We start from the raw sequence: 11,674 nt of genomic DNA on the forward strand, positions 1-11,674 counted from the left end.
GAGGGAGGTAGAGGGAGAGAAACATCAATGTGAGAGAGAAACATTGATCATTTGCTTCCTGTACACACTCTGACCAGGGATTGATCCCTCAACTTAGGTATGTGCCCTGACTGAGAATTGAACCTGTAACCCAGTGGTCCTCAACCTGTGTGTCGCGACCATCGGAAAACACATATAGCATGTCAGATATTTACATTATGATTCATAACAGTAGCAAAATTACAGTTATGAAGTAGCAACGAAAATAATTTTATGGTTGGGGGTCACCACAACATGAGGAACTGTATTAAAGGGTCGCAAGATTAGGAAGGTTGAGAACCACTGCAGCCTTTTGGTGTACATGATGACACCAACCAACTGGGCAGCCATTGCTGATTCTAAGTACAAAATAATTTTATGGAAAAAGTTCTATATATATACATATTTCTCTCTTTATTTTCTGGTCCTTTAGCACCTACCTAATTTTTTATTAGCTTCCTCCCTAATGAAATCACAAGATCCTTGATGCTAAAATATGTCTCACTTTTGTTTACACAGACCATGATCATAGTAGGTCCTCAGTAGCAGTTACTGTTCTCTTTTCATTTCACTACATCAGGCTTTGGTATTTTTGAATCGGTCCAAGGTTCCAGAACTCCATCCAGCTGTCATGGTATTATGAAGAAACTCCAACACTGATTAAGCACTTACTGCATGCCAAGAACTGGACCAGCACGTTACATGCTTTACCTCATAGAATCTTCACAATAGCCTCACGATAGATATTGTTATTGTCCATATTTTACGGCCATCCCAGCCCTTGCGTCCAAGTCAGAAATCCAGGTCTTGATTCCAAGCCCTGTGTTCTTAAGCACTGGGATTTACTCTTCTTGGTCACTTATTCCCTTGAAGATGAAGTCTAGTTCGATGCCAATCATCACAGAGGCATCAGGCTGACTTCCTTAAGCAGAGGGCTTCTTTGGGGACACCGAAGGGAGTAGTGTGTTCCAGGCACATGAGAAAGTGTGAGGGACTCTGAATATTAGGACTGGTCGTTCTGACTTGGGAGCTGTTTGAATAGAAGAGCAGTGTGGCTAATCTGGGTGTGAGGAGGGTGATCTGAGGTCATAGACCCGACAGATAGAAAGGAGAGTGGAAAGAAAAGGCGACCAGTTGGGAGGCTGATGCCATAGTTAAGTGGGAGGTGACTGGTCTCAGATGGAGGTAGTGGCAGTGGACGGAGAAGGCATAACTTGTGGGGTGAGGTTACAAATGGAGAGTCAGGCGGACCTGGTAACTGCCATGCATGGTTTTGGAGAGAGAAGGGAGGGAAACCAAAGGAGAGGAGGAGAGCAAGATGATTCCAGGGTCTCCAGCCAGGGAACAGAGTGGAGGACAAAGCAGTGAGGTCAGGAGGGCATGCCAGAGCCAGGGGCAAGGAGCTCCGCCTAGATTCAGATGCAGTGAGTTCATGGCGATGGAAGTCCAGCCAAGAGCTGGAGGTGCCAACCTGGAGCTCAGGGGAGAGGCTCCGAGTGGAGCTGCAGAGGTGAGAGGTGGGTGGCATCTTCAGGGACTGGCCACCTCATAGAAGCAAGAACAGGAAGAGGCAGAGTGGAGTCTAAGAGAAGCAGGAGGAGGACAAGGAACAGTGTCATGACTCCAAAGTCACGGGCAGAGAGAGCACTGAGAAGGAGTGGGTGGTCGGATCGAATGCTGCAGGGAGTCCTGGGGGCAGGGGGACCCCGTGAAGTCTCTCCTTTCAGGATGGGTAAGCCACCAATGACCTTTTAGAGAGGAGCGGGGACAGAAGCCAGAGGGAGTTGAGTGGGTGGCAAGGACATGCTAGAGCAGGTGTGGATCATTTGTTCAAGAAGTTTGCCCATGAAAGGAGGGGGAAGTTAATACAGAAGCACCAGGGGACACGCTCCCTGGGCTGTGTGACTGGGCTTTGGGCCTCAGAGGACAGCACCTGCAATATGCCAGGCGCCAGGCTCAAGAGTCTGGAAAAAAATCTGAGGATGGAGGAGCCTGGGGGGAAATGCCACAGGTCTTTGCTCAAAGTGAATGTCCCTAAAGCCACTCATTAAAAATACCCTGGCTCCCATCCTGCTTGGTCCGTGGAAGCTAAGAGCCCAGTGGCTGTTCTCACCCACTGTCCCTGATACCATCTGGCGACAAGTCAAGCGATTCAACAACTGTGTGCCCTGCCCTGAAACCGGAGAGCTGATGCTTACCTCCCGGTAATCTCCTGTCACTTTCCACCGCCCTCAAATGAGGCCTGATCTATGTATAGCTGGGGGCTGGCACGTGATGTGCCCTCAGGAGGCAGGGGAGGGGATGGCACAGCTACATCCTGAGATTCAGGTGAATGCTGGGGCCTCTGGGGCTGGATTGGTGGCCCCTGAAAAAGCCTTGGGGGCGAGGGAGACTACCCATTGTTCTATTTGGGGCTATCACCTTGGCCAGTGCCAAACACCATAACAACAACAAGGATATTGGGTGTTTACTACCTGCTGGATCCTGCTCCCACACCTACTATAAACTACCTTATGGAACCTTCCCTAAACCCGCATGAAGTAGAAGTTTGCAGATGAGGAACTGGAGGCACAGAGAGGCTAACCAACTTGCCCAGGCCCACACAGCATTAAAGTGACATAGCTGGGCTCCCAACCCCGACATTCTGGTTACAAAGCCCACGCTCTCACCCATTATATCAGCTCCCAGCACCTGGGCCTCACGGGGACCTGGGCCCATGACTGCTACTCATCAGCTGTGAGACTGAGCAACTCACAACTCCCTGATTTCCATTTTCTAATCTAAAAAATGAGAGGGAATTCTTGCAGGAGAAGCATGGGTGCGCTTGCTTAGTGTGTTCCCTAGAAATTCACCTCAAGTCACCCCATGACCCCAAGCTTCGGTTCTGGAACCTGGAGGGAAGCCCGCCCCAGAGTTTCTGGCTCGCAGGCCCAGGTGGGACCCACGAAGCTGCATTTCTGATAAGGTCCCAGGTGGCGCCGATGCCGGCCCCTACCCACACACTGAGAAGCCAGCTCTCCAGCCGTCTCCAGCACACAGGCACGGTCTCACACTGACTGACTGAGCGGGCTATTTCTGGAGGCCAGGTTTTTTTCTTTTTATCCCAGTGGATTTTTTTCTCCAAACACTTTCCTACATATTTCCCATGTTTTAAATGTGAATTAATGTGTTTTCAAGCCCTTTCCTACACATTTCGTCCCAGTGGATTTTTAAAAATATGGATTTGACTGACGTCGGGCTAGGCCATGCCCTTTCCCAGTTTTGCTCAGCAGAGTTCTGTGCCCGAGAGCCTGTGAAAATGCAGTCCGGCCGCCCAAACCCCAGCCTGCCTCAGAGTCCCACAAGGTAGGCACTGCCGCCAGGGACAGATCACCCCTTTCATGACTAAACCTTCCCTGGGTTGATACTCCTCATAAAACAATAAATAAGAAATAAAATGTAAACCTGGTGGAGACAGGGCTCTGCTGCTGGAGAGACTTCCTAAATGTGAAATAGTGGCTGGCCCTGGCCGGTTGCTCAGTGGTTAGAGCATTGGCCCATAGACCAAAGGGTCTCGGGTTTGGTTCCTGGTCAAGGGCATGTACCTCGGTTACAGATTCAATCCCCAGCCCCACTCGGGGGGAGGCAACCAATGAATATGTCTCTCTCACACCAATGTTTCTCTCTCTCTCTCCCCTTCATTCTCTACAGTGGGGCCTTGACTTACGAGTGTCCCGACTAACGAGTTTTTCGAGATACGAGCCGCCTCTCAGCCGATTTTTTGCTTTGAGTTGTGAGCTAAAATTCGGGTTATGAGCCAGCTTCAGATACCCCACCGCTAGTTGGCGCAGCGAACGTCACAGTGAACGCCACAACATCAGCCCAGCATCACGTGTCTCACTCGTTCACTTTTTGATTTGACATACGAGTAATTTGAGTTACGAGCTCCGTCACAGAACGAATTAAACTCGTAAGTCAAGACCCCACTGTATCTAAAAATCAGTGGGGAAATAGCCTCACTCCTCAGGTGAGGAAGAAAGCAAAAGCAGTGGCTGGAAGCCGAGGGCTCTGATCGCCTCCCCATAGTGCACACGGAGGAGCACTGCTGCTTGGCGACTTTGTGAGACGTCCGCTAGTGTTTATTCTGACAACATCTGCTGGTGACGGCAAACGCTGTGGAGAACCAAGCAGAGGGCCAGGTGGTCACGGGCACGACTCACCAGAGCCCTTTGCTGGGCACCAGCGCGTGCTGGCCATCTTTCTCGTCCCCTCCTCTCTCCTCAGACCTGTGACGGGGGGCGTGGCTTCTGTTCCACACAGGAAGCGCTCAGCCCTGACAAGTGTCACCGGCTTGTGGTCAGATGTCCAGTTCGAGGCCTTGACCGTGCAAGGACTCAGACCCAGGTGCCCTGGCATCAAAGCCGGTGTTTTTGGCCCTGCAGGGGAGGTGCGGCTGCTGTAGTCCCTTTTCCTTTGAGTCCCGGGGATGCTGCATTTCCTTCATAAATAACTCGGGGGACACTCTGGCTCCAGAGCCCACGCTCTCATCCATTACCTCCAGCTCCCTCCACCCGGGCCTCGCGGGGACCTGGGCCCCAGTCCTGGCTCTGCTTCTCATCGGCTGTGGGGCTCTGAGCAGTCACATTCGCTGGGTGTCCTGAGCCAGGGTGGCTGTGTGTCCTTCTAAGATGGAGGCAGGTGAGCGTGTGGGGGGGGTGGCCCACCTCCCTGCCCACACAGGCGGATGGTGAGGAGAGGCCTGCCTGGCGTGGGCACCAGGAAGCAGGGTGGGCGCTGCTGGGACATGTGCCGGGCACTGAGGAGCGCTCTGGCCTAGCCAGCCGGGCTGCAGGATGGCGCGCTGGCCGCTCTCCTGGTGGCTGTCCCAACAGAAACCACTCCTCGGGGTAAAACCATATCCAGTTTACAGACAGGGGGCCTCCGAGGCTCCGTCCTAGGGGTCGGTACTGGCGGGCAGGGGCCGGCTTTCTTGGTGGAACAAGTCATTTAGGTGCGAAGGCCGAGCTGTGTGTTATACAGACACCCTCCACACCGACCCGCAGCGCTCACTGGAAGGGCAGGGCTGCTGCTTGCGACAGGCCTGGTGACTCACACAGATTCTGTTCTTTTCATCTTACTGCTTGACATTGGACTGGTCCTTACAATAGTTTCATAGTGGTGACTTCCGTGGTATCTCGTCTCGGTTGGAAGATTTATAACGTGGTGATGGTGGCCAGAGGGGAGGGGCGTTGGGGACTGGGTGGGAAAGGTGAGGGATAGAGAAGTGCTGGTCGGTGGTCACAGAATGGTCCCGGGACGCGAAGCACAGCACAGGGAAGCTCGTCAGTAGCATTGAAATAACTAGCATGGTGCCAGGTGGGCACTGGGAAGATCGGGGGAACACTTTGTAAAGTATGGGATTGTCTAACCATTATGCCACACACCTGAAACTAACACAAAATAATATTGAATGTAAACTATAATTGAAAAACAAACTTAAAAATGTATAATTTTAAGAGGAGGTCTCCCTCAGGGATACAATGACCAGGCTTCCTAAATTTGGGCTTGAGTATTGAGGGTTTTTTGGGTCTAAAACAGGGGTGGGGAATGTCCACTCCACAGGCTGTATAAGGCCTGTGAAATCATTGGGTCTGGCCCTGCCAAGGCATTTGGGGTGAGCTAATTAAATGTTTGACCAAATATAGCAGGCTAATTTTTAAGTTGATAATTTTGTATGGCCCACGAATGATGTTATAAATATCCAGCTGGCCCTGGGCAAGAAAAGGTTCCCCATCCCTGGTCTAAAACCTCCTGAATCGACAGTGTGTTGGCCACGTTGTAAAATCCATCTCCCTATTAATCCTGTTTGCGGAAGGAAGAATTTACCTGTGACCAATACAGTCCATGCTCTGGCAATAGCACCTCTTGTCTCTTTGCCATCTCACCCAGGCACGGGCTTTATCACAGACCCGCACAGCAAACTCTCGTCACATGGTCGAGGCACTTGGGCTCGAAGAGGGCAGTGTGAGACTGAGCATGCGCACACGTCCTCCGAGAGAGCGCCGGCTCCCTGTGAGGACTCACCCCAAAGCCCAGCCTGACCTCACGGATCTTTCCGGGCGCGGCAGGTGCGCGTGTGGAGCGGCCGTCTTTGGGCACGAACAGCTGGAAGAAATGCCGAGCCCTGCGGGCGCCGCTGTTCTCTGCCCAGTGTTCCCACGTCGCCCCAGCTGCAGATTTACTTGACTCTGGCTACTTCATGGCCTCCCTCTCTTGGGGGTAGAAATACAACCTCTGGGACACTTGCCAGAGCTAAAGGGGTTTGAGGGCTGGGCCAGCCTTGCCGTGCCTGAGGTTCCTGCCCAGGCTGTGCCTATATTGGACTGAGAGTCCCATAGCTAAAAATGCAGTTTTAACCACATGTCAGTGGGATTAAGCAAGGAAGACCAGCAGGTCCTTGAATCTGACAGACTTAATCTAATTTTTTTTTTTACTATGTTCAGTTCTTTTTAAAACATTAATCTAATTGAAAGAGAAATAAAGGAGCCCAGCTGGCATGGCTCAGTGGTTGAGCATCGACCTATGAACCAGGAGGTCACAGTTCGATTCCTAGGCAGGGCACATGCCCAGGTTGTGGGCGTGCAGGAGGCAGCCAATCAATGATTCTCTCTCTCCAATATGCAGTGGGACAGCAGAGCACTATGGGACAAACAGAGAGAGGCAGAGGGGAGAAAGGGGGTGCTCGGGGACCTCCCACCCTAGCTGAGTCCTGTCGAAATCAGCAGGAGCTGTGGGTCACCCTGGCGTGCAGGCACCTGGATGGTGTGGCTATTTCTGTGCCACGACCCCGGCTTGCCTGCCAGTGCAAGGGACCTAGTTCACCACAAACAAATGAACCAGTTTGTACTGTTCACAGTGTGGAAAGCATTGCTCTTTCGTCATCCGTTCATCGGCTCTTTAGTTCATTTATTAATGCAAAGATTACTAAGAGTGCTCAGATCAGTGGATATTTGATGAATTAATATTTCTTGTCAGGGGTTCACAATACTTAGTTTCATATTCTAAAACACTCACTAACCTGCCTGAGAAGATCCTCCATAGTTTCTCCTAATCCAACAAATGCATAGAGTAGTCCCCCCTTATCCATGGGGGTTACGTTCTGAGATGCCCAATGGATGCCTAAAACCGAGGATAGTACCAAACCCTATACATACTATGTTTTTTCCTATACATGCTACCTATGATAAAGTTTAACTTATTAAGTAGGCACAGTAAGTTATTAATAATAACTAATACTAAAATAGAACAATTATAACAACATACTATGATAAGGTATGTGAATGGCCTCACAGACACTGCCAGAGGTCCCCCCCAGCATCACAGTTCCTCTCAGAACGAAGTGCTAGAGAGGTGGCGTGTGCCACCACGGCTTCCCAGTCAGATTTTACTTTGTGCACGTTTGGGAGCGATGGCGGCGGGGGGCGGGGGGAGGGGTGGTCAGGTGACAAAATAGGCTGGCAAGTGTGGCTCAGTGGTTGACCATTGACCTATGAACCAGGAGGTCACCATTCAATTCCCGTCAGGGCACATGCCCAGGTTTAGCGCTTAATTCCCAGTAGGGGGCAGGCAGGAGGCTGCTGATGAATGATTCTCTCTCATCATTGATGTTTCTACCTTTCTCTCCCTCTTACTTCCTCTCTGAAATCAATAAAACATATATTTTTTTAAAAAGAGGACAAAATAGTTGTTTTGACCATGAAGAATAGTTAGAAGCTCATATCTACCCTCCCTTCCCACCCACGGATTTTCTGGAGGCGTTTTTTGGTCCTGGGTTCTGAGAAACAGCCTACACCCGACAGGTATCTCAACAAAGGCTGCCCCCGCCCTGCCTTCTGGAGGGATGCCCAGCCTCCTCTGTGGTTTGGGCATTTGCCTCAGGAGTACCTCCAGGTTGTGAGCTGCTCAGCCCTGCTGGGGAGCAGCTGGCATCATCAGACCCGGGCTCCAGGCTGAGCCTCACACCTGTCTCATGACCCCAGCAGCAGTGCCGTGTAGGGACCAGACTGCCTTCACCTGCACTAGTTGAGTGATCTTGGGCAACTTGGCCTCTCCGTGCCTCGGTTTCCCCATATGTGAAATGGGGATAGTAACGGCACCTACGTCATAGAAATGTTGTAAGGACCAAGCAGCCCACGTGTACAAAGTGCTTACAGCAGCCTTTGTACACAGTAAGCATTCAACAAATGTTCATTTTCATCTAATGATCTCATAAGCACGTATAATTATTATCCTGTAAATGTGATGATCTCCTGACTCCACTGTCTGTATTCTCCTCCCTCTACTGACATCCGCTCCAGCTTGGGGTGCCTCTGGGGCTCCGACTTCCTGTGCGAACCTTCCCCTTGTCCGTCCCTGCCGGGTGCTCTTGGATCAGAGGTGTCTGCGGGGATATGAGCCCGGAGGCAAGACCCTTCTCGGGATTTTGTATTGGTCTTCGAGGGAGATGTACTCCTGGGGGAGTGTGTGTGTGTGTGTGTGTGTGTGTGTGTGTGTGCGCGTGTGGTGTGTGTGTGTTTTAGTTTGACATGCAGTCAGAAATGGGGGTCACTGCACTGGCATTTTTTAATTTTTTGAATTCTAAGCTAACGGGACAGTGCGGAGCATATACATAAATTCATTATGCCTTCACTTAAACTTTTCATAAAAATACCTCTAAGTAATTGAGTAGGGCAGTTTGAGATGGAGACGCTGATGGGAGTGAGGATTTTACGGGCTAAGCTGCCCTGGTTTTACCCACCTGCAGTGTTCTCATGTGCACACTACCAAGACGTAAGAGCTGTCCCTGCTTCTCTTCACTTGCCGCCCACAGAGGGCACCCAACGTCCGCCTCCAGCCCGCAGAGGGAGCTGAGGAAATCTAACGGCAGTGGTGGTGTTTTAAAAACACTTCGCTGTCCGTCTACTACAGCTCTCCTGCTGACCACACGCCATGCATGAAGCCTCCGAAAGAGGTGCTTGTGTGGCCACCAGGAGACACTTAGGATTCTGAAGTGCTTCTTAAATCAGCAAAGATATTTGGATGTGCTTGGGGGTGGCGTTCTGGCTTTTATTAGTCAATTAATTTTTTTTTATTTTTTTTTAGCATTCAAGTCCACAAGGGTTTATATGGTAATTCTGTTCATCAAAGTATTTGATGAAGGCGAGCTTTCTGATGGCTAATAAATGGCTATTTTTCTCAAATAGTCCTTTTCACAGGTTTGCGCCTGGGCTGGGCAGGGCTGGGCATGGGGACTGACAAGGGACCTGGTGACTCCTGGGATTCTTGGCACTCAGGGCGCTCCTGGGTGTGAGTGACCTTAGACTGCCCGGGGGAGTTCTAGGGCGCGCTCCCCGCATTCAAGAATGGCCCCAGCGCCAGGTTACTAAGGGCCACGTAATGCAGATAAACTAAGAACTGACTTCAGTGTCGGCCCTGAACTCACACCAAGAACTTTCTGAGGAAAAGAGATCCCGTTACTGAGTCTTCACACACACACACACACACACACACACACACACACACACACTCACACTGTGTGATGTTGACCAAATCCAACCACAGGGAAGGAGCATCACCTGGTGACTTTCCCCACTGACCCACCAAGAGACGCAAGGTCAAGGCCTCCCCTGTCTCAGGGATCTTGGGGAGGGTGCAAAGAGTGGGCTATCAACACACCCAATTGGCCATCAGCACACCCAATGGGCCATCAGCACCCCGAGTGGGCCATCAGCACCCCGAGTAGACCATCAGCACCCCGAGTGGGCCATCAGCACCCCGAGTGGGCCATCAGCACACTCAGTGGGCCATCAGCACCCCGAGTGGGCCATCAGCACACCCAATGGGCCATCAGCACCCCGAGTGGGCCATCAGCACCCCAAGTAGACCATCAGCAGATCCAGTGGGGCATCAGCACCTCTAGTGGGCCATCAGCACCCCCAGTGGGCCATCAGCACCCCGAGTGGGCCATCAGCACCCCGAGTGGGCCATCAGCACCCCGAATGGACCATCAGCACCCCGAGTGGGCCATCAGCACACCCAGTGGGCCATCAGCACCCCGAGTGGGCCATCAGCACCCCGAGTGGGCCATCAGCACACCCAGTGGGCCATCAGCACCCCGAGTGGGCCATCAGCACCCCGAGTGGGCCATCAGCACACCCAGTGGGCCATCAGCACCCCGAGTGGGCCATCAGCACACCCAGTGGGCCATCAGCACCCCGAGTGGGCCATCAGAACCCCGAGTGGGCCATCAGCACCCCGAGTGGGCCATCAGCACACCCAGTGGGCCATCAGCACACCCAGTGGGCCATCAGCACCCCGAGTGGGCCATCAGCACCCCGAGTGGGCCATCAGCACACCCAGTGGGCCATCAGAACCCCGAATGGACCATCAGCACCCCGAGTGGGCCATCAGCACACCCAGTGGGCCATCAGCACCCCGAGTGGGCCATCAGAACCCCGAGTGGGCCATCAGCACACCCAGTGGGCCATCAGCACCCCGAGTGGGCCATCAGCACCCTGAGTGGGCCATCAGCACCCCGAGTGGGCCATCAGCACACCCATTGAACCATCAGCGCCCCGAGTGGGCCATCAGCACCCCGAGTGGGCCATCAGCACACCCAGTGGGCCATCAGCACACCCAGTGGGCCATCAGCACCCCGAGTGAAACCCACCACCAACCCCGGAATCCCATGTCAGCCAGGCCTTTTAACAATAGTGTTGACATTCCGAAAAGCAGTGGCTGGGGCTAATGCCCTTGAAAAATCGAGAGGACCATCCTGGGACAGACACAGTCCATGGTCCCCATTGTCGGTGTCTGGGCCCACGCTTGTTCCCTCATCCCAACTGTGCAACAAGAATACCTCCCATTCACCTGAGACGGGGGTGCAGGGAGAGTTCAGGACAGGGACCCTGCCCCTCCTGCCTCCAGCCCTGCCGGCCAGCCCCAGCTCCCGGGATGGCATCAGCACCCCACTCACCTCCAGCACGATCTCCTTCAGCTGGAACTGCTTCTGAGCGACCTTGTCGGAAGACACGGGCTCGTGGTAGTAGAGGCACAGCAGGTCGTACCTCTTCAGGACCTGCTTGAGGTTCTTGTCCGTGAGGCTCACCACACGGTCCTTGCCGTCGTACGTGGGGAAGTTCAGCCCCTCCTCCGCCCGGCAGGAGGACAGCAGGCAGACCCCCACCACAAACAGGTGCGTCCGCTTCATCGGGGAGAAGTGGGGTGTCCTGCCCAGCAACGCTGAGTGCAGGACAAAAGAGGAAAAATTCTTAGGGGCTTGTTGAGAGAGGCGGGGGGCGGGGAGGCTGGTCTGTCCCTCCTGCCCTTGCTGGGCCCTGGAACTGAGTCTTCACCTCCTCGGGTCCGGCTGCTGCAGTTGTGAGCTCAGGAAGGAGGGAGCCGAGGCTCTCTCAAACACACACATACACACACACGCACATGCACACACACACGTGTGGACTGAGCCAGGCTGGGCGGCCAAGCCCAGATACCACGCATAGCTCTGCCCAGCCCCGGCCCATCAGGAACTCCATTTTTAGGATGCACTTGTCTCAGCCTAAAAATAAATCCTGCGACGAATAAAAAAAGTTCTCCGTGCCACTGTTGAGGGATTCGCTGATACGGTCTGTCAGAGGGT

General features: G+C 52.9%; 1 protein-coding gene across 1 annotated transcript in view; it reads right to left on the reverse strand.

Annotated features, from left to right (window-relative positions):
• The window catches only part of CASQ2 (calsequestrin 2), a gene marked incomplete at its 5' end in the record, with an annotated part of 44,838 nt that extends 33,593 nt beyond the window's left edge, over positions 1-11,245 (reverse strand). The window contains one exon of the mRNA XM_081113016.1: positions 11,012-11,245. Coding sequence (XP_080969142.1) covers positions 11,012-11,245 — 234 coding nt within the window. The remainder of the gene's footprint in view (positions 1-11,011) is intronic.
• Positions 11,246-11,674: the final 429 nt, after the last annotated feature.

This window comes from Myotis nattereri, assembly GCF_964212035.1.
Source record: "Myotis nattereri genome assembly, chromosome: 18".
Lineage (NCBI taxonomy): Eukaryota > Metazoa > Chordata > Mammalia > Chiroptera > Vespertilionidae > Myotis > Myotis nattereri.